This window comes from Diabrotica undecimpunctata, chromosome 7 (genome assembly GCF_040954645.1).
Source record: "Diabrotica undecimpunctata isolate CICGRU chromosome 7, icDiaUnde3, whole genome shotgun sequence".
Taxonomy (NCBI): domain Eukaryota; kingdom Metazoa; phylum Arthropoda; class Insecta; order Coleoptera; family Chrysomelidae; genus Diabrotica; species Diabrotica undecimpunctata.
In genome coordinates, this window is record NC_092809.1 from 29,255,575 (window position 1) to 29,279,959 (window position 24,385).

A 24,385-nucleotide genomic window follows, 5' to 3' on the forward strand; every position below is an offset into this window, starting at 1 on the left:
TTGTTTGCAACAGATGGAACAGGACGAGATATTTTTAGACACTCTTTGTCTGCAAAAAGATTTTCCGCTCTTATCAACTGTTTGAGATTCGATGTTCCAGTTGATCGACAAGAACGAAAAAAAAAACTGATCCAGGTGCTGAAATAACGGTATTACTTGAAAAATTTAATCAAAACCCACAAACCTAATTTTCTTTAGAGTCTAACACAACTGTTGATGAAATGTTAGTAGCATTTCGTGGCCATTGCCGCTTCAAAACCGGCATTTTTTTAGCATATCTGATTAATCCACATAGCAGATATGCTTATTATAATCTTTGACTACTGTTTTGTAACTTACTTCAATCAAATTTCCATCATCAACAACGTTTTCACCGGTTGCATTTTGAAAATTGCTCAAGAATACAACTGGCTGTTTATCCATACGCTGTACAGCTAGTAATTCTTCATCATTTATTCTCTACTCGTTTGTGACTGTCCTATTTCCATCCTCTTTTGGTTCTTTTTTAAGAAACGCGGGAGAACATGATTTTCTATCATTTCTGGCAGCCCCACATGCATATATTTGATCCTTGGATAGTTCACTTTGAAGACTTACCTTCTAGATCCCTAGTCAAATCTTTCACTACTCTTCTCCGGCATCAAGTTTTTTAATTTTTCCAGTGTAGGTCTCAAACTGTAATAGGTGTATATTAATTTTTATTTGTCGAACCTACATCTTATAGCCTCCTTTTTATTTACTTTTTGGACATGTGTTGTCGTGAACTGCTCCTGCCCTTGAATTTTATCATAGATTGGACGTATTTTATAGAATGTGTCATAATTACCACTCCTTTTTTTGGGTTTTATATTATTATAGTTTAGGTGAAGATTTGTAAGTAGCTATAATATATATCGCTAAAGTATGAAACTATCACGTAGTTCTATCTTTGATGACCAGAAGCCCCTATGACTTTACTTCTTTAAATTCATCAACATATTTATTGATGGGAAATATTTGACATTGTTGGTTTTTTATTGTTCATATTTTTTGTTTGTTTTATCTACATTCTGGACGTTTTAATGTGAAGAGATATAAAAAGAAGTTTATGGGACTTAATTGTACTGGTACGCTTGGACCAGTAATCGCCGGAAATGGGATTAATTATGGATACGTTTGTAACATATTGACCTCATTTTATTTCTAATTCGTCCATTTTTAGGTTCTTGCTTTCCGGTTAACTTTCCGCCTGGTATTCTTGCTCAGATTCAGCAAAATAATTCGTTTCTTCCAAATTATTTTCGACTTTTTCATCATCACATTCAATATCTGATGCATCGGATACATCAGAATCCTCAGAAGGGGTATCTTCTAATAAAATATAGGCGTCATTACTGTTTATATCATTTATGTTAATCTTTGTATCCATTGTTTATCTGTTACACAACATTTTGCATCTTGACCTAATGGTCTAGTGGTTCCATGTAGAACCACCCCATTCAAAATACAAAAAAGCAACTTACAATACGAAAATTTTATATATAACTAAAAAATCCGTAAATATATATGTCAAACATGCATAAAGATGCAAAACCCGTATTTTGAAAAAGAAAATTTCCCTAAGAAATTAGTGAACGTAACCTAAAAAAAAGTCAGAACAACGTCGAAGTACGTACACATTCAGTAGTAGCTAGGCGCCAACTAATGGAGAATTATTTTCAGGCGCCAACTAATGGAGAATTATTTTCGAGACCCACTTAACGTTACTGACTTTTTATTAGTGGTTTCAGTAGAACGCAGCTGGGACCACCAAGCTTCAAATGGTTAATAATCACAATTGGTGAATAACGATATGATAAAAGACAAATTTGGAATATACGCAATGAAGTCGTGCCATTACAAGAAGATCTCACTAACTTTAAGTCTAAATTTCCTAAAAATTGCCGAGAATAGACTTACATTATGTTAAATATATTAGATTATCTTAAGGAATGGGTTAGATTAGCACATAATACGACTGCTATAGAAGCCATTGAATTTTGGTGTTACAGAAGAATCCTACGAATATCATTGACAAGAATGTCAAATGTAGGAGTTACTAGAAGAATAGGAAATGAAGTTAAAGTAATATTGATTGTCAAGAGGGGAAAGCTGGAGTACTTAGGACATATGATGCGAGGATAAAAATACTCATTATTGTAACTTATTATGCAAGGCACAGTTCGAGAAGAATATCGTGGTCATAATGGTCTAGCCAAGACAATTTCATAAGTACCTATATAGGTGAATATGCTGGACTTGTATACATTGTCGCCACTGTTTTGTTACAATATAACATTCTTTTATTTTCTAACATACGTAAAGCTACACTCGCGATCATAAAATCCGGGTCATCTTGAAAATTTCAAGTTTCTTAAATATTTTTGCCTCTGGTGCAGTAATAACCTTTTTTTTTTGGCTAATGTATTTTTTATTTGTCATCAATGTTTGTTTTGAAAGAAAAAAAATGGTTTTTTATTGTTTTTATTGAAAAAAAACAGAAAACAAATCAAATTGTTGATAAAACAGACATACGAAAAAAAAATGGAAAATACAGAACGTGGTAAAAAATCAGTGAAATTTCAATGACCAATATCGTGTATTGCCTCCCCTTGCTCTAATAACCTCTTGCAGACGACGGGGCATACTCTCAATTTTTCTCCGGATTACATGTTGTGGTATGTTATTCCACTCTCTCACTAACAGATCCTTAAGCTCCTGTGCGTTGTTAGGAGGAGGTGTATGGGTTTGAATACGTTTTTCCAAATCGTCCCAGAAATGTTCGATGGGATTCAGGTCCGGACACCTAGCTGGCCAGGGTACCCTCGTAATTCCAACTTCGTCCAAATATTACATACTGATCCTGGCAACGTGCGGTCACACGTTGTACTGCATAAAAACGGCGTTTTCTCCAAGCCCTGCCATGTTGGGCATAACATGTTCTTCCGGAATCTCCGTAATGTACCTTCGTGCAGTTAGGGACCCATTTTCGATGAAGGGTAATTCTGTATGGAAATCGGAAGATATACCTCCCCAAGCCATGACTGAGCCTCCACCAAATGGCATTCTTGGAGCAATGCAAGCTTGTGAAAATCGTTCACCGGTTCTCCTCCTAACTCTTACACGTCCATCGGATCCAGTTAGGCAGAAACGGGATTCATCTGAGAATAACACTTTGCTACAATCGTTAATTCCCCAATGCGCGTATTGTCGAGCAAAAGCTAGTCGTGCAATTTGAGGCACCCGGCGAAGTGGCGGTCCTCTAGCCATTACCCGAGAAGATAGTCAAGAGGAACGAAGTCTTCCTCTGACTGTTGCAACACTAAAATTGCGATTTCGTACTTCCTCTAGACGATTTTGATGCATAACCGCAGTTGAGGTCCGGTTTCGTAAAGCCTGAAACACAAGGAAACGGTCATCTAGTGCCTTGGTCGTTCTTCTTCGTCCAAAGCCAGGTCGCCTGGTTAGCAAACTTGCCTCCTGAAAGCGTTGAAGCACTCGTTGAACCGTAGAAAGGCTTACGCCAACAGTTCTTGCGACTTGCCGTTGAGTGTGACCGTCTTCCACAAGTGCAACAATTTTGCCTTTTCAACAACAGTCAAAGGCATTTTTGTCAAAAAATAAACACTAATAATGGCACTAATAAACACTAATGGTGGCAATAATAAACGTTTGTCCGTTGCATTTGAACAGAAAGTCGAAGTACAAACGAGACATTTAAAACAAGCGGAGTTACAGGTAGCGTTCATTTTGGGAAGTGTGCACTTTACCGCGAAATCGGCACTATTGGAATTCTTTGTTACAAAGGAAACCGCAACAATTCTCAGAAACATGCGTTAGTTTGTATTTGTGTTATTATTATTTACGGTAAAGCTCGTTAAAAATGAAATATCGGTGATTTTCAAGGTGACCCGGATTTTATGATCGCGAGTGTATTTCATTGCCTCTCAAAAATATGCTTTTATTCCAGGCGCCAGCTCCACCACCACGTATAACGCCGTCTTCAACCATCCTCAATAATTTCCCAGAGGTTCCAGTCGCTTACAACGATAAAGTCGTAGCTTTTCTTAGGCAACCGAATATATTCGATATCCTTAGAGAAAGACATCCTCCAGTAGGAAATTCTTCTTCGCTTAGGGATAAAGTTAACGCTGTTCGAGTGGATGGTACTAGTGCTTTAGACAGGTTTTGCCATGACATTCATTTGACTATATTGCTAAGGTGAGTACTTTTTATATTTTTATTAGGAATGTTAAATATTAGTTTAATTTACATGCATTGTTTCAATAATTGTGATGTGGAATATATACAATAGCATTATACTGTTTGTTTAGTCAATTACCATTCACTTATAACCAAAGTAAAAGCCAAATACGTGCCACACAGTCTTGTCCCAACTTTTTAAAAGGTTTAAAAATTGCATTTATGGTTTTCCGTCACCCTTTTTTTGTTTAATAAACTATTTATAGTTTACATGAAAACGATTAATTACTTACTTAATTATTTAACATACGAAAATTAAAGACACCACAGTCACATGTAAAACTTTGGAGATAAAAAAGGAGTTGACAAATATTCCGAAATAAAAGTTCACACCACATTAAACCATATCAACTTGAACTACTTGTAACTAGGATTACCAAACCTATAAAGTTATCACAGTGAGTCTAAAAGATCACTGTGATAACTTTCCACACACATTCACCATTCACACACAAAATAACACCAAATAAATACAGAAAAACGAACATGTGCAGCTACAAGAGAAAAATAAATATCTGAAGTAAATATCGACACTGACTTCATTTCTCCTTGTTAGAAGTCGCTAATATGCATGCTTTGGTATATATTTTTTTATAATTGCCAACTAGCAGTCGCCTTTCAATCAAGTTCAGTCTTCTCACAAGTATTTCTGATAAAAGGTAAACCTTGAAACACGTGTCGAAGAATGGTGAGAAAATATTACCTAATATCAATTTTGAACCATCTGATTGTGTAGTTGTATTTCTCCGTTATAAAACTACACAATCGTTCGATATACGTCGATAAACCTGGCATAGTAAAAAGACTTAAAAATATGAATTTTTTATCAGCGCAACTAGAAACCTTAGCGACTTTCCTCATAAATGAAATAATTAAAAGTATAATTAATTGAATATTTGAAATACTAACTGAAAGTAACTGAAATATCACTCAGTTTTAACATGCCAAAGCTTGAATATTGTTCTGAAGCTATTTTCTTGTGGCATGTTAAAGTAATTACTATTTAAATGGGAATAAGCCACAATTAAAGGTTAAAGTACGTTTATTGACGAAAAAAAAAACACAAAATTTGTTTAATTTACTAATGTTTGTATTTTGAGAATGATTTCCGAAGTGGAAATTGAAACGTCAATAAACGTACTTTAACCTTAAATTGTGGCTTATTCCCATTTAAATAGTAATTAACAAAGCTGGAAGTTTAGATAAAATTATTTCTCGTGGATATGCAACGGTCTTGATGTAGTGTTCGTAGGACATTCTAAAATGACCCACATATTGCTATAACTTCTCTCTACTTACAAATGTGTGTAAGGTAGTATGGATCGGTAATTAGGGAGAACACCAATAGTGGAAGTAGGCATGAAATGAAAGTTGTACACAATCACAGCTACCCACGAAATACCTACTGTGCAAGGCGAGAGATAAGAGCTCTCAGAAGTCGTCTGGACTGAACTGGAACTGAAGGGAACGAACCTGCGTGGGTGTAAGTGGCGTATTTTCACCATCAATAGCTAATCAAAATAAAGGATTTAGTATAGACGATGCAGTCAGGACGTTCATTGATCAGTATCTAACGACAGTAGTACCTAGGTGATTGTCCGAGTTATCTACAATTGTCGGAAAATGATTTTAGCAGATTCACGTTTCATCTCTGGTTACGTTGAGTACTTGAGTTGTGCCTGAAACCCTCTCCCGGCTGTTGGTTTTCGTGTTGGGGTATGTTAAGTACTTAAATTACCGCAACCAATAACCAATCCTGCTTCTATAGCGGCACGTAGAGAGATGTACCCATACATAAGATACACCGGAAAACCCGGAAAACGAATGGTTTATAACTCTGATGCCGACCGCAGAAAACTCCGGTTTTATTGACCAGATATTGTTCTGTAGTCTTCAGTGTTTGATATGGTAACAATAATTGCTATATAAACAAGACTTAGGATTATTCACTGCCAGGTCTCGTTAGACTTATTATTTTTCTTTTCTGCACTGTGCAGTTTTCCACCTGCCAATATTCTACAAACTAAATAGAGAAAGTTACTAAGTTACTGTAAATAGAAAAGCCGATTATTTTCCTGAAAAATTTTTTGTTACAAAATGTGTCTAGCTAATTGGCTAAGTCACAGCTAAGACATTTTAAAAGGAATTGATATTTATTTGAACAACTTTTTACATTAATTTTATTACATTTTTTTTTAATCTGTAAACTACAAGCGTCTTCAGACCTTTCAAAGTTTAAATAATTTCTTACAAAATTTTGATTAGTTTGTATAGTGAGATACGTTAGAAGTTGTACTGACGAATATCACAACGGGAAGCGAAAGGTTAAAAAATCCTTTGTATTGAAAGTTGCCTATATAGTAGATAGTATATAATCTACGCGTAGAAGTGTATTTTGTATTGCCTAACCAGCAGGCAAAAATATTTTAAAATTATATTGCAGTGGCCTGTGATCGTTGTAATAATTACAAATGTTTCATTCAACTCTGACTATTATTCAAATAAAGATATCTTTTATTTATTTTAACAAAGTTGATAAAACCACCGATAATATAAATATATTTATTTAACGCATAATCTCATTACATTTGAAACAATATTTTACTAGTAATCTCTGAATTTATCGGCATTGAATCTATAATTTTGTTATGTAAACAATTTAAACTATAATAAACTAATAATAATTTAGGCTGTGTGAGAAACTTAAGGTTATTTTATTTAGTGAATTCCATGTCCTTCAAAAATGGTAAAAAGTAATTATTTTATTTTATTGCTTAAACATTAATGATCTTCCTATAAATAACCTAAGATATACTGAAAATACGGTCACAATAGCGGACAATATAGAGGAGCTGCAAGATTTAATGAATGTTATAAATGGAGTACGGCCTTAACATCAACCTACCAAAAACCAAATATATGATAACGAACCGACAACCCCATATGGAAGCTCAGTTGAATATAAATAATAGAACTATTGAAAGTGTTGAAAAATTTAAATACCTTAGAGCTACATTAAACAGTAAGTGGGACTGTGGACCTGGAAGTGAAAATAAGAGCAGCAATGGCTAGTAACGCCTTCGTTAACTTTGACAAATACCTCCTTCGCCGTGAAGTTCTTATAATCCTTAGAATATTGATCTTGAAGTGCTACATATCACCCATCCTGATGTACGGAAGTGAGAATTTAAAGTGAAATCTCTCAATCGTGTGGCGGCTTTCGAAATGTGGTGTCTCAGAAGGCTGCTTAAAGTTTTATGGGGGGACCATGTAACAAATCATGAAGCTCTAAGAAGAGTAAATATTCAAAGAGAGTTGTTAGATCTCATTAAGCAGCGAAAGGTGTCATAATTGAATCATATTCTACGAAATGATAAATATAATTTCACTATTCGCTCCGTGCGTGACTGACGCGACACCTACCGCCTTCATCTGACAGTTTTGGACCTAGCAATTTTCAGGTTAAACATGACATATGTTTGACATTGTTAAATACATGCGAAAATGACAATTATTAATAATTAACTTTTTAATTATATTTTTTCAGTTTACGTACAAAATAAATGTAGTATTAAAAACTGGGTTTCTCAAAATTCATCATAATATATCTTTTCAACCACAAACGGAAAAGAAAGGGAAAAATCTAGTACTGACAAATCAATTTTTTCACGTGAAAGAGCATATATTTAAAAACAGTAATAGTAAAAGTTATGATATAAAAACTAAAGTCATCAGGCACTCTGCAATTAGCTTGAAGCCTTATAAAATATCATTTAACGTAAATTATTTAAATTTTTCCTATTTCAATTGCATAAAAATGAAGTTATGTGAATTTAACTTTTTCATATTAATAGCACGGATCCATCTTTTTCTTTTCTCTAATTTATATGTAATCTTTGGGAACCTATGAAAACTACACTTACTATTTTTGCTATTGGCACAATTAAATACGCAATATGTATTTGCACACATTTTTGATAAAATTTATGCGTAAAAAGGTAGGTCCAATTGTGTCATATTTCGCCGCTACGCACGCTGGCATCGTTTTAAAGTACCCCTACCATGGTCACGCACGGAGCGAATATATCATCTTAATGGTGATGGGTAAAGTTGATGGTCGAAGAGACCCTGAGCGAAAGCAACATTCATCGTCTAGAGACATAGGAAACTGGTACGTCATACCTGATGCCGTGAAGTTCCTTTATTCCTTAAAATCCGGGTCTCAAAATGGTCTCATCAAGCCCATCCTGATGTACAGAAGTGGTATCCGGGTAACCATTGACCTACATTTTGTTGAATAATTTTTTCTAATAAATAATTCACTAATAACTTCCCAAATCCCCATAATTTGACTAATTATCCATAAATATATGAGTTAACAGATTTATTTTATTTATTAGAATCAAAAAAATTTTCGTTTTGAAAATAAATACACGTATAGGCCAACCAACATTGGAATTCCTCAAGATTAGACAACAAAACACTACAAACAATTCAGAAACACTCAAAAGCAGGGACTCAAAGATGACAACAATACCATATGTAAAGGGCTGATCAGAAAAATTGGAAGGGATAGTAAACCAGTACAACATCACAACAAAATTCAAAACAACCAACAAACTGACATCTATCCTGTCCAAAACCAAACCCAACAACACACAAGAAAGATCAAAAAACTGCATCTATATAATACTGTGTGAATGCAACAATTTCTATGTAGGAGAAACCGCAAGACCACTAAGTGTCAGGACAAACGAGCATGAAACGTACATCAAGAACAGAGACTTCGAGAAAACCCAGATATGCAAACCTGTCTGGGACAACGAGCACATACCACAATGGAACGGTGCACCAATACCAAGAATATACCAATAATAGCGGAGTAAGAGGAAATCAGAGAAATATCACCTTTGTACAATATATACACAATACTTATGCAACACACAATACATGATACGTTACATAACCACAACTACGATACACATTACAAAAACATATAGTTAACACAAAAAACAAACAGTCATTTGATATTCCTAGGGTAAGAACACCACCCGCAAATTTGTTCAATTATAAGCATGTTGTTGCTTCAAGATCGATGCCAAGCATATTGACCATCAACTCTAAAAATGCATAACCTAATAACAACTTGGTTATACATTTTCGCAGTATTTTTAAAATGATCTTTAATGGAAACGATTTCAGGAGTGAAAATCGAAACGTCAAATATTAGACAGTTAAAAATGTAATTGTCGCTACAATCAATAATTGTGGCTTACCATATAAACATAATATTGAAACAAGTCGTATGTATCTACTTCTATAATTATGTACTTTCTTCAGATATTATTTCACAACTATAGCTTCATTATCACTGAATTTCGCTACCTCACAAGTATTTCTCTGTCCAGACATAGCTATTTTAGTTTTCATCAGTAGAATCAAATAGGAATGACAAAGCGGAAATGAACAAGTAACTCATGAAAAGATATTTTATCCATCTAGTTCGTAGTTTCACATAAATAATATCTACTATTATTTGTTTTAACTGTAAAATGATACCAATTGGTTTGGAGGTTTTCTGATTATATTCGTATTTCTTAAGAGTAGAAAACATCCACCCTACTTGAACGTTTTTAACCCAAAGAAAGACATACTATTTTTACTCTTATCATGAAGCGTTGAAATGATTCAAACCACTTAGCACTTCTCAACGGTTATTTTAATAAGGATATTAATTTATGTTTTTTAGAAAACGCTTAAACCACTTGAACTTCATATTAAAAATCTCACTTATTATGAATATTTGTTGGTTAGATTTTTGACAATTTTATTCAGTGGCGGCTTTTGGGGGTAGGCGGGATAGGCCGGGCCTACCCAATAATTTTAAGAGCTTTAAGAAAAACATATATATTCAAAAATTATGTTAATACATGTAAATAACTTTTAAATGTACTAAATCACTCAATACATTAGCGTCCGTTAAAACAACTATGTTATTATATTACCACAGAAAGCATCGAATCGTAATCAGGCATTTTCAATATCATTAATAGGCCCGATCGGAACTGACCGATCCCCCTCACATAAGATCCCCGTACAAAAAGCGTTTGAAGTTAAGCAGCTTGCCGGACAACGATTTATATTGTCGTGTTTATGCTTGCTGTTTAGGCACCAGACGATCGGGCCTACGCCGACCATCGTTGTCACTTGTAACGTAATTATCGAATTCTAATATAAATTTTCTTTTAAATTGTGATAAAAAAATATGTAAAATAATCTATAATTGTAACGTATTTTTAAACAAACAACACAATTGCAAACAAGTGCACGGTTGCCCAAATAAATTAAAAAAAATTCGTAAAATTCGAAAAAAAAAAAAATCACATTTGCATGATTTCTATATCGCCTGATTGTATGCAACTTATATATGGCAACACTGTCGCCGAGCATTAGTTCAATTTTGACTGTTATCTGTTCTTGTTATTACTAGTTGCAATAGTTGTTTGGCCGATCGAGGTTGATTTTTTTAAATTATTCTTGGAATAATGAGATCGTTTTATAACAGATACATAAAAATGAGTTTTTCTGACGCTTTACCAGGTTGCAGTAATAGTAATGTTGATAGTGAGTGTACCGTTGATAGTTCAGATGTACTCTGAATTCAACACACGCCAGGTACGATTCATCTGGTACGGTCTTTAGAAGATTCCCACCTTCAAACAAAAAAAATCGGTTGCCTGTAAAGTCGGTTTTACGGGCGAAGATTTTACGTGACAACGTCTTTTTCTCGGTAGAATATTTATTGATATGAATATTATTAAATTGCACAATAGGAACAAGGAATTGAATGAAAATAAGAATTGCACAAATTTTAACTATAGAAATATATTTTGTTTACTAAAACATTGTACATGTAAACTTAAACCTGACTAATTTCTATTTGAGTGATTTTGTTGAGGATAGGACGATGATAGGAGAAATAGCATCGCACCAGCGGACCGATCATGTTTGAGTGGGAGAGAGACGCAAGGCATTCGCCGGTCCGGCGGGCCTCTCTCTCGTTCGGTGACTCATCGTAACAGACGTGAGCGGGCGTTACACTTTTTCATAAGTGACTCCGAGCCACAACCTAATTTAAGACGTTGTCACGTCAAAAAAAATATGTATTACATACACTGGCGGCTACAGAAATTTTTTTTACCACCAATAGGATAAGTGGGTTTTCAAATATTTTTAAGGGGGGAGGGTCATGACCCCATTACCCCTCCCTTTGGGTCCGCCACTGATTACACATAGCTATAATGTAATTTGCTGGCTTGGCCTACCCAAAATTTTACCACACCAGCCGCCACTGATTTTATTATAAAGCAATAGTGTGTTCGCTTGGAAGTTTTCTATATATGTATTACATAAAGAGAAATTTTGTGCTCGCTGGTAATAAAATATCATTTTTGGCAATTTGTGGGTGGATGTTTTCTGCTTACTACATTCATATTTATATACTTCTTGTGCGGCTTATTTGAACAGCTCGTTAGCCGCCTAGATCTTAGGACTTTTTATTTTTAAATTTCTTCAGTTCTTGTGAAATATCTGAGTTTTGAAACTTTACTCTTCGTCAAACCTTCTTCAAACATTTCATCATATTCTGGTGTATTTATTATATAGACTATAAACTATTTTTCCCATGTGTTTCTTGAGATTTTAATTTGTCTGTGTCCCTCTGTGCTCCGTCTAAATATGTTTCTACGTTGCTCGTAAAACGTTGCCAATATTCTTCTTTAGTTTTCTAGTTTTTGAGTTCAGCTTGTTTCTGAATTCGGAGTATTGGCCCTTCTGCTGATTGTGAACTAATTGCATCCCAAGTGGGTATCATTTAACATAAAAAAATCAATTAATATTATGCGAATCGAAGGACTTACGAAGTGGAATAAAGCACAAATAGAGTAGGTACCTAAAGAGCAAGACGATAGACTAAACTTATCAAAGAATTGAAAATTCAAAATTTTATCAGCCAGCAGGTTTGCGAGCATTTATGAAAGTAATATTAGGATGTAAGTTCATAGGAGACAAATTTAAAATATAATTAGGAAGTATATCCACCATTATGTGGACTGGAACATGGCTTTATAGATGAGTTGATGCGGTAAAAAGGCGTAATTAATTAACAGTTGATGTTCGGCTAGATACTATTTTGGTGAAAAATGTTTTTCAGTGAATATTTTTACATAGAAATAAACCACAATGAATTGTAAAATTTTTTTTTTTGTTTTCATCTTTCGATTTGCAGTCAGGAATCGTTTTAAAAACAATCGTGAAGTAAAATTGTGATAAATTGATTTAACTTAACAATATCATATAATTATTGTCAATTGGTAGTAAAAGACATTTGACAGTTAGACTTATTTTGGTCTCGGTATTAGAGGAATCAGATATCTTCGGAGTTCTCAAGATGAAAGTAGTAAAAAAGGTGTTATATCCTCGTTTGATATTAGACCAGGGCGGATCTGTAAAAAATCGACTAAATTTGGATGTGAGGAGTGGCATTCGAATTTTTGCAAAAATAGTTAGATGATAACTTGTCCTCCCTCTCAAATAGGTCGGGAAAATTAATAATAAAAATTAAAATAGGTAATTAAAAATTCCTAAAATCATTGATTTTTTTATACTTTCCTTGCTTATAAATTAAAAACAATTAATTTTGGAGGAAAGTCGTAATGAAATAAAATAGCGACAATTAAATTTTCTATAAGATACGGCTGGTTAAAAATATTTTAATTTATTACTGTTGCTGCAAAATAACAATAAAAAAGCCTTTTATTATTCAATGTTTTTCAACTACTTAGATTTCACTTAGGACCTTCATAATTCGTCTAGAAAATCTTTATAATAAAGTAAAAAGTCCACCAGTCACTATGGAATTTCCATTGTTAATCCCAATCTTAAAGGCCAAAACATATGGCATCAAATTTCGGTATTGATTTTTGGCAACAAATTTGAGGCATTTGAAATATGCCTAAAAACGCTGAATTTAAACTTTCACATTAACGATATAAAATATTTAAAACAGCTTTTTTTCGATTACTCAAGTACGTTTTTCTAAACTACGCTACTTCAGCTACAATTTTCACCTAATGCCGTCCTAAGTATTTTCCGTGACGTGCAATAGTTTGTAATGTAAAAGGTTAAAAATTTAATAATCTCATGAGAATCGTAAAAAATTTCAAAAATCGTGCAACGTTCATTTATTTAGTACTTTTATAGAATCTGCACTCTTCACGTTTAAAACGTTTTTCCGATTTTTGTCGATAGGACACTTTGATTAAAAGATATTGAATTTTAACCGTCGAATTGATACAAATTACTAAGTTTTTGAGAAGAACCGTGTTTTGAGAATTTAAAATTCGATGTTTCGGCACCCATTTTAGAGCCATTTTCAAGAGGGATATGGTTCCGTTCGAGTTCGGGGTCTCAAACTGCCTACTTCCCTCACTCGTGTCGGAAAAGGTCTGAGCGGCAGCGGGTCGCTGAAGCAGCGGTCGCCATGTTGCCGGTAGTCTTTTAGTGCCAGCGCGTGTTTCTCTATTTTAAGGAGCGGATAGGAGCCATGGTTTTTGCTTTTTCGAAATCTATTTTGTGACCTGTCTGAATATGATGTTGGGCTAGCACTGAAGTAGTATCGGAATGTTTTACAGATATAGAATTTTCGTAAATACGGTTGTGGATTCGTCGGTTTGTCTGTCCTATGCATGTTCGTGGGCAACTGGAGCAAGGTATCTCGTAGACACCATGGTCTTCATTGCGGATTTGGTCTTTTACGAATATGATGAGATTGGGCAACTTGGTCTCATCAAATCTAAAACCTACCTGCTGGTTACGTTAAGTTGATGACATCTTTGTCATCATTTGATAGTGTAATGTAGTAATTTTTGTGTTGTATGTTTCCGACAATGAAACTGTCAAAATATTCATGAGTTTAGTGAAGTGCACAATTACTACAGTACAATAACTTTTCTATAATGCAAGTCATAATCCTTCCTTAAGTCAAAAAATATTTTTTTACCATAGATTGTTGGGTCCACAAAAAAATATTGTCGGTATAAATCAATATAATATCAATATACATATTGTCCATTTGTCAATATATACCACCGCACTCTGGAAGCTCTTGCACGTTTATGTTTATCTCACATCCCTTTGACTTTGACTGTCAAGACTGAAATACATTTATTAATGCTAAGATATGTCATAAATATCTTCTGTATAAAATCTAAGATTAAAAAATAAACTAGAAATTATTATGACACCTCATATTGCTTCGCTGCTTTTAAATAGGTGTGGCTCTTTTTGTTCGCATATAGATTATAGTAGAGTCGGTTTGTCAATTTACTCCAGTTAATAATTGCCATACTTATTATCAGATTAAAATGATGTCATATGCTGTTCAAATTAAAATTAGTAAGTAATTATTATAAAAAAAATCGTTAACTTCCATGTTATATTTTTCACACAATTTCGTTTCAAGGTTTCACTTAGATAATCCTTTTTTATCATATGCTTTTCCTTCAATGGAAATTCTTTTCTTCTAAAAATATTTCTTTTTGATTGTTTTATTTATCCTTTTATTATTTCATGTTTTTCCTCAATGGGGGTTTTTCTTCTGGCAGTATTTGTCTTTTGTTTCTTGAATTCATGCTTTATTTGGCGAATTTTGGTTACTAGTAGTGATATAGTGATTTTGTTGGTTGCTACTCGAAATATTTCTCTAATAATTTATAGGAAGGACAATTTTCACAAATTCTACAGCCAATGTTTTATTTTCAGTCAATTACCTTTTACAGTTCTCGTATGTCTCAAAATTTTTAATTTGTATAAAAATTTTACGATGACCACACAATATTTTTGGTTTACAATCATCCCCTAATCGTACAAAATATAAAACTGTGTGGTTTTTATTAACGTTTATCCAAATAAACACGTTTAGACATGTTTTTAGTCTTTATGTACATAAAGACAAAACAAGCATCTGCGATTGCTATTAAACTTTCTCGTGATAGACTAAATAATTGAATATATTTCTGAAATAAAAGAATGTATGTACTAATTTTATATTTTACAGTATTTTACATTTTTAAGTATATAGTCGACTCTCGCTCATTCGCGAGCGAGTTATCTGCTACTCTATAGAATCCATTTTTAATGTAAATAAAAAATGTTACTAGATCTAATGTACTATTTTTATTATTATAAGCAAAAATATAATATTCTATTGTTACAATGGAAAATGACCAGCAAGGAAACATATTTTCTTACGCGCCGATAATGATCAATTTCAAACTTTCGGAGAAATGATTGACACGTGATTTTGCCTACTTTTGACCAGTTACGACGCGTGACTTTGAATGACTAATTTCATTTTTTGTTTGGTACAGAAATATCTCGATTTTTGATTAGGAACATGAAAGTTATAAAAATGTTATAATCAAAGAGAATTCCTGGAAAAAGATGGCATGTCCAGTTGGAAAAAAAAAAATATATATATATATATATATATATATATATATGAGCCGCAATAACCAAAGGTTCATGAATCGGTCAGAACATCACCATCGATGACTTTAACTTTGAGCGCGTTAGAGAATTCAAGTATCTTAAAACAACAATAACTGAAGACAATAACGGATCACAAGAAATAAACAACAGGATCCAGACCGGCAACAGATGTCTTTTTGTCCTCCAAAACCTTATAAAATCGAAGCAACTAACAAGACGTACGAAGATACAGGTCTATAAAACAATCATACGACCCGTTGTGATGTATGGAAGCGAAACGTGGACGATAACAAAGGCAAACGAAGAGAGACTATGTGCTTGGGAAAGAAAAATCCTAAGGAAGATCTTTGGCCCTGTGCTGGATGAAGCATCAGGGCAATATAGGATAAGAACTAATAAAGAGCTCGAAGAACTTTACCCAGATGCCAACATCATAAAAGAAATAAAGTCCAGAAGACTCCAATGGGCAGGACACCTCACAAGACATTCTGACGAACGAACAGTAAGACTGGTGTGGGAGGAAGTCCCAACTGAAAGTAGACCACGCGGACGCCCTCGCCTCCGGTGGCGAGATAATATAGCAGGAGACCTAAGCACTATGGGCGTATAGAATTGGATGGAGGTTGCTCAAGACAGAAAACAGTGGGGGCATGTTGTCGAGTCGGCTAAAACCCACGAAGGGTTGTAACGCCACGGAGTAAGAGTAAGTAAAATCGCATTCGCATAAAATTAGAAACGCACAAAATAAAATACTCTAAGTATATTGCGGCTGCGACTGCAGTCACTCGCAGTCGTAAGCCGCAGCCGCTCGAGCCGCACCAACGAAACCCTACCTTAACGGAGATAACCCAAGTAAATCATTTTAATTTTAGTAAAAAATTTAAATTAAATCTAATTATTTTTATAAAAAAAGGATTTGGCAATACATTATCTAAGACTACCTGGGGGGAGAAAAAAAATAACAATAGTTTGAAAAGGTATAAAAACAAAACCGCATCTGGGGTACCTAAAATACCCCGCGCGGTCACGGAAAGATTAAGAGATTATTTACTTCATCAGTAATTTTGCATCTTAACATCCAATATATTTTAACCTTATTTTATATGATCACAAGGCAATATGTGGAGTTGTCTTTAGTGATATTTTTTTATATTCCTATATAACCTCCTGGTTAATTGATGTATGTAAAGATAGTTCAAACACTCCTGTCCATGGAGCTGCGCGAAGGCGGAGTCAAATTCACGTGAAGGCAGAAAGGTTCTACTGTAAGTGGAATTATACAGTGCATAGTACAATGCATTTCGCATAGAAATGGGGACTAAACCAAATTTCGTCTTCCCGTGGTCAGGAGTGCTTGCACTATCTCTACTAATATGTTAGAATTAAATTTTATCTAAACATTTTTATCTGTTTATCGAAAAAAAAAATAAATATAAAATGTTTATTCGGTTCCCATTAAGTACTTAATGTACCTACTTTGAATGTCAATCTAAAAATTTATAAATCATATCTCGTCTAACGTTTTTAACTTTTCTGTTGTTAAAACATTAAATGTCGTGATTTATTCTTAATAGAGCTAAACATACTAATACACGAATCAAAGTATAATAAATTTACTACTTTTGATCGTACTATGAATAATAGTGGTATAATTGGTGCAACCAGTTCCATATACAGGTGTTACTCGAACTCGGATTACCTTTTCGAGGGATTTTTTAAATTCAATAAGTGATTTATAATTGTCAAGATTTTAATTGCCAGAGTATACTGGTATGTTGAAATAGTAATATTAAATCAAGATTCACTTTCGAAGCGTTTTCCATAGATTGTTCGAAATAATGTATCATACCTAGTGAACTAGATTATGAAGTATTAAACTTATTAGATCACTGATACATAATGCTCGAAGGACCGTTGCTCAGTACTGGTAGATACAAAATGGATATTGTGCTCATCTCCATTTTAGTTTTGGAATTCATTCAATGCCGTCATTAATTTTAGTTCGCCTTCTTATTTCTTTATTTTTGATCGCCTTCTTATTTCTTTATTTTTGATTTTATCCCTTAAAATAATGCCAGCATGGATCGTTTCATTATTTTGCGCTGCTCTTAATCTAGAAGAGGAAACTTTTTTTAATGGGCGTTTCTGATCCTTTCAGACCGATAAGTAACTCATATTTAAATATTTTTCGCAATTTTCCACACGCTGTCTATCTCAGAAATATATTTAGCTTGATTTATTAGGCTCAGTATCTAAAACCTAAGGAATACGTAAGTGACACACAGTGTTTTCCGTAACGGGTTTGGAAAGAGAGGCGTTGTTTAGGATGAACGTACTTGCTCAAAGATTTCGTGATATATCTGAAGACATGTTTGTTTTATTGGCTTCCAAAAGGCATTTGATTGTGTTAAGCACTCTATATTGATCGAAGTTCTCAAGACATAGGCTTGGATGGCAGAGACGTTCGCATAATTGCAAATTTGTATTGGAATAAAACAACGGTGAACGGTGTGGAATCACATGCTCTTATATTAAAATAGGAGTACGACAGGGATTCCTCCTGTCGCCCTTGCTTTTTAACGTTTATTCCGAAAGAATTTTCAGAAATACACTTTCCTGAAAAACAAGAATGAATAATTGTGAACGGTGAAGTCATCAATAATTTGCGATATGCGGACAACACAGTACTCCTAGCTTCTACTCAAGAAGATATGCAAACATTACTTGAAATTGTCGTTGAGAGCTGTAAGGAAGTAGGTCTGGATCTGAACATACGGAAACCAAAATACTCGTAATAAGTAAACAGCAGGATATAAAACCGTCTATATATGTAAATAGTACCAAAGTTGAACAAGTTGATCAAATTGTTTATCTTGGATCGCAGTTAAATTGTAACGCCGAGAGTCACGGTGAAACTAGTTGCAGAATTGAGCAGGCCAAAGCCGCTTTTAAAAGGATGTCCAAAGTATTATGTAACAGGCACCTAAAATTGGCATTGCGGATCTGCCTTACTTTGCTGCTACGTGTTTTCACTCTTATCTTATGGTGTCGAGTCTTGGACTGTGAATAAAGGTGATCTAAATCGCCTTGAGGCTTTGGAAATGTGGTGCTATAGAAGAATTTTAAAAGTTTCTTGGGCTGAGAAGACTCGAAACTCCACAATACTATAACGTCTCAGCAAGACTACTGAGATTATAAAAAGCATCAAGGAGAGAAAACTTGAATATTTCGGACATGTAATGAGAGGTCCCAAATATAGGTTGCTACAAAATATGCAAGGAAAAATAGCAGGCAAACGTAGTCTAGGACGAAGAAAGACTTCATGGTTGAAGAACTTGTAAGATTGGTACAGTATTGACAGAAGCATGCTATTTAGGGTGGCAGTGAATACAATTAAGATAGCTATGATGGTAACCAACAAGATGTATACATAATTTATGGCTGAAAAGGATTTTTAACTCTCACTAAATATCATCAAGAACGAGTGAACGAGTTCTCAAAAAAGGAAATCGCTTAACTTGTAAGGTACTGTTACTTATTATACTGATAGGTCAAAACACATGAAGGAGCAGGAATAGGGGTTAATGGTCCTAACACCTGACTATCTAGCACCCCTGGAAGTACTCCTTCTTTCAGGCTCAATTACTTACTACCAATAGGTTTTTTTCTCCAGAGTGCCTTAAAAAGTTCCTTTGTAGCCTAAATATTTTTTGCCTCTTGTAGCTAAGCTGTGCCAAAGACACTGAACTTGTGAGTCTACAACTTGGAAATGCAGTCTCTTAAAAAACTGCTTCGTTAGGGCACAACGAAATTGCTGGTAATTGCTATTGGTTTAGATTGTTGTAAGATGCTGTAAGCTTTGTTGTTAAGGTTCTACCAAATATTTTGACATTAGTTGTTAAACATTGTCAAAGATCTCTTGCTTTAATATATAAGCTATAAAAGATATACGAACTATAGAATATTTAAAAAAATGTTAATCCTTAAAATTCACGAATATTATCTAATAATATCTGAAATTTCGTTTCAGATCAATTTATTTCGTTTAAAGTATATACATATTGAGTTTACCCGGTATTAGATGTGCCTGCGGCAACCGGGTACCTCATTTCCGACTTGATTAAATCACGTACTAAATCTATTGCAATACTCCAACACTATCGCGCTGTTTTTTGGTCACTTCTGACCCCAGTCTTTGTTATTATTTATCTATTTATAATGAATGTGTGAATAATAATTCCGATCTAACAAGTCCTTGCCGTTTTACTCTTGTAAATACATAATTAACCAGTAATTACCTAGTTAATGACTCATGCTATTGGACTCGCTGGCGTTTTTTCAAACGGTTTTTTTTTTCGAGTGCAGTTTTGCACGCCACCTTATGTAATAGTTGTAGGTTTATGGGCGGTGAAGATAACATGTTTTTTATTTTAGTCAAGTTCAACTGAAATCTGCTTTTAATTGTGTGTCGTTGGAGATGTTTTAATTAGACGGTTCAGACTAGAAGACAAGTTGTGACTTGTTTTCTTTTTTTGTATTCTGGAATGTTTGTGATTGGCTTTAATGAATGGTTCTTAGAATTTTTTACAAAATTATGCAAAAATATTCAAGAAGTAAACTATATTTGACTACTTGGAAATTAATCAGGTAGCTGATAGAACGTGTTAATGTGACTGAAGTAGTTATAATACATTTTACGTATAGCTGGACTAGTACCGGAAGGCATAAACGCATGAAAAATATATGTTTCAGTTTTATGAAGGGAAATACGGTTTTACGCAAAAATTAGAGGCCAAGGTTTGTCTCATAAGTGGTGGTGTCATCAATCAGAATTTTCAAATGGGAATGCGGTCAAGTAACTCTGTTGTAACATGAGTTTTGTACTCGTGGTACTTTCCTTTAGAACTTCTGCAACAATCCTACTCTGATTCCACAGATTCATTAAATACCAAATTTTAATAGGAATATGGTTTTACAGTGCCTATATTATTTTATTGTAGTATGGAACTTGTTTATTTATATATTTTATGCTATGCTTATAGCTATGGTTTGTGAGAACAGTGAGCGAGGCATAACTCACAGTCAGTCGAACGCCGCGCACGTTCGCCAAAATCAAAGAAATGGTTCTCTATGAGAACGGTTTGTTAGGTTTTGCTGAGCTGCGCGCACCGCAGACCGATAGCCGTGTACGTCGACGGTGTGCGCTGGAATCAACTGCGATTTGATTTGGACGCAAACTTTCAGCTGAGCTCACAGCGTACACATCTATATATAACTTATACAACTGAACAAAGTGTGTCGCCGACATTAAGTTATTAAATGCAGTTTCATATATATCTATCAACCAGCTTAGTGAGCCACGCAATTTGCAAATATTCCTGAAGGTTACACATCGAAGAATATATAAAATACTTGAGGAAACGATAGAATTGCTATTTGGTATGTACATACTCAAAGTTTAGTGGATGTAAATAAACCAGCATACCTGTGTTTTCTTAGATTAGAACAAAGCTTTTGATAGTTAGACACAAGGATGTGTGTTGTCGCCTGAATTTGTGAATTTGTATTCAGAAGAAATAATTAAGGAAGTATTGGAGGAATCAATCGCAGGCATAAAAGTAAATGGACGGTTATTAACGACATATGATTTGCATATGATACAGTCCTAAAAGTTAAAAGTCTAGAGGATCTGCAACAAATGATCGATAGGGTAGTACAAGTCAGCGAAGATAACAGATTATCCTTAAATATAAAAAAGACACAATTTATGGTAATCAGAAAGGGATAATAACGTCAAGTGAGTCTAAGAATACGTGGTGAGCAAATAAAGAAAGTCCAAAAATATAAATATCTGGGAACTATAATTAAAGAAAATAATTACTACACAGAAGAAGTTCTTCACAGAATGAAGAAAGTACTCTGTAGTTGAGACATCACAATGTTTTTAGAGATAAGACTATTAAGATGCTATGTTTTTTCTGTTTTATATTATGACATGGAAGTGTGGACTCTAAAAAAATGTATTACAAACTGTAACATTCGAATTATAGGCCCACAGAAGAATGTTAAGAATAAGTTGGCTTGATTGTGTCAGAAGTGTCGAGGTGTTAAGAAAAATGGCAAAAGAGAGAGAAGTGCCGAATAACATTATTACAACAATAATGTTATTCATTGGCTGCTTAAAGTGATAATACTGAGAAAAATAGAGGGAAAGAGAAGCTGAGGGAGAATGATTTGAGTGTGTGGTTTAAATGTGACTCCATTGAACTATTTAGACCAGTAACATCCGAGATACGTATTTCCTTGATGCTTTCCAACCTTCTTAGGGGAGGTAGGACATGAAGAGGAAGTCCTCTATTATTTTAAAATACAAATTCGGAGGGTGCATTATAATAGCAATGGCAAAATTACAAAACTATGTCCCATTCCTTTTAAAAAGGTACATTTCTTCCAATGTATTGGACATTAATTCGAACAAAAGCATCCTCGTTTGAATACAAATTATTCTGTTCCAGCTTGTCAATTATCTATGCTTATTACGATGTTTTCGTCACGTTGTTTCATAATGTTAATATAGTCTAAGATCCCACTGCAAAATCACTACGTTCATAACGTAGTTAATCAAACTCACATTTTTGCAAGTTTCAGACGTGTCAGATAGTGTTAATAAGATACATATTATATACATATATGTAATTAAAAATACACTTTCATTATTCTGACATGCAATTTTTACGTTGATCAACGTAATAACAGTATAACGAGCTTCAAAACTTAGTCAGAATAATCGGACACTCGCCATCCTTGTCAAACCAATGTCGTTGACACCTCACGTTTTTAACAGCTGTCAACTCTAATTTGCGACCATTTTTCTGAGGCAACCGTACATAATCATATTAAAAAAAATAACTTTAATTTTTGTTCAAAAAAAAAACGAAATGAAATTAAATTTTTGTTTAAAAATAAAGTACCATTAATTTAATCATCATCATCAGCCTCTCAATCCACTGCTGGACATAGGCCTCCCCTATTTGTCTCCAAAGTATTCTATCTTGTGCTTGCTGTATCCAGTTTTTTGTTGTCTTTCGTAAGTCGTCTTGCCATCGTGTTGGTGGTCTTCCTCTGCTACGTTTGTCGGCTCTTAGTCTCCAGTCAACTAGTTTTACGAGTCCATCTTCCGTCCTTCATTCTGGCAACGTGTCCAGCCCATTTCCATTTTAAGTTACAGCTTCTTTCAATGACGTCTATGACTTTGGTCTTAGCTCGTAGATCTTCGTTTCTAATCCTGTCTCGCAGAGTGGCCCCTATCATTGATCGCTCCATTCTTCTCTGCGCTAGTCTTAGTTTTTGTGCGTTTTTCTTTGTGAGCGATAATGTTTCTGCATCATAGGTCATCACCGGTAGCACGCATTGGTCGAAAACTTTTTTCTTCATATTAGTTGGGATGTCACTCTTCAAAACGTTCCTAAGAGCTCCATATGCTGCCTATCCTTGTATTATTCTTCTGGATACTTCGGTTGTTTGATTGTCCTTACTTATCTTAATTTCGTGACCCAGATATATATATATATATATTTGTCTACCAGTTCTATTTCTTCATTTTGTATTTCAAGGTGTTTACTTGGTACTAAGTTCGTCATATATTTTGTTTTTGTTATATTCATTTTTAAACCTATTTTATGACAGGCTGTACTAAGTTCTTCCAACATTTTCTTTATTTGTCCCAAATCGTCTGCAATCAGGACTATATCGTCTGCGTAGCTTAGGTGGTGTAGCATCTCTCCGTCCACATTTATTCCTTTGTCACCCCATTCGAGGGTTTTGATCGCCTTTTTTAGAGCCGATATGAAAAGTTTAGGTGACAACGTCTCACCTTGTCGGATACCTCTTTGGATTTTTATTTGATTGCTGTTAGCGTGTAGTTGTATCGAGCTTGTCGCATTTTTATATATATTACATATTAGCCTCGAATATCGGCTATCAATGCGGCTCTCGTTTAGTGCTTCTATAACACTGTCGAGTTCTACTGAGTCGAATGCTTTGTGGAAATCTACGAATGTTAAAACTAAGGGCTTGTTATATTCTATAGATTTTTCGATGAGTTGTTTTATTGTTTGGAGGTGATCGTTGGTTCCAAAATTTGCTCTGAATTCAGCTTGTTTTCTACTTTGATATAGGTCTAATTTCTTGTCTAATCTTGTGGTGATTACTCTCGTGAAAAGTTTATAAAGATGGTTTAACAGACTGATTGGTCGGTCATTTTCCAGATCAGTTTTTTCTCCTTTTTTGTGCAGAAGAATTGTTTTGGCTCTATTCCATTCAGATGGTATGGATTTCTTTTTCAAACATAGATTAAAGAGATCTTTTATTTTCCTCATTAGAGGTTCACTGCCATTCTTAACAGCCTCGATCACAATTCCATCGTCTCCTGGTGATTTATTGGATTTTATTTTATTCATCGCTTGTCTAATTTCACTGAGAGTTATTTCTGGCATGAGTTCAGAGCTTTGATTTAATATTGTTTTGCTTATTGCATCTTTTAGCTGTGTTTGGT

At 34.3% G+C, this 24,385-nt stretch overlaps 1 protein-coding gene across 3 annotated transcripts in view; it reads left to right on the forward strand.

The window, feature by feature from the left end:
• Positions 1-24,385, forward strand: part of Hecw (Hecw ubiquitin protein ligase) — a 469,561-nt gene that overhangs the window by 302,970 nt on the left and 142,206 nt on the right. For all 3 annotated transcript variants that reach the window (XM_072536974.1, XM_072536975.1, XM_072536976.1), the window contains one exon: positions 3,989-4,239. In XM_072536974.1, coding sequence (XP_072393075.1) covers positions 3,989-4,239 — 251 coding nt within the window. The remainder of the gene's footprint in view (positions 1-3,988; positions 4,240-24,385) is intronic.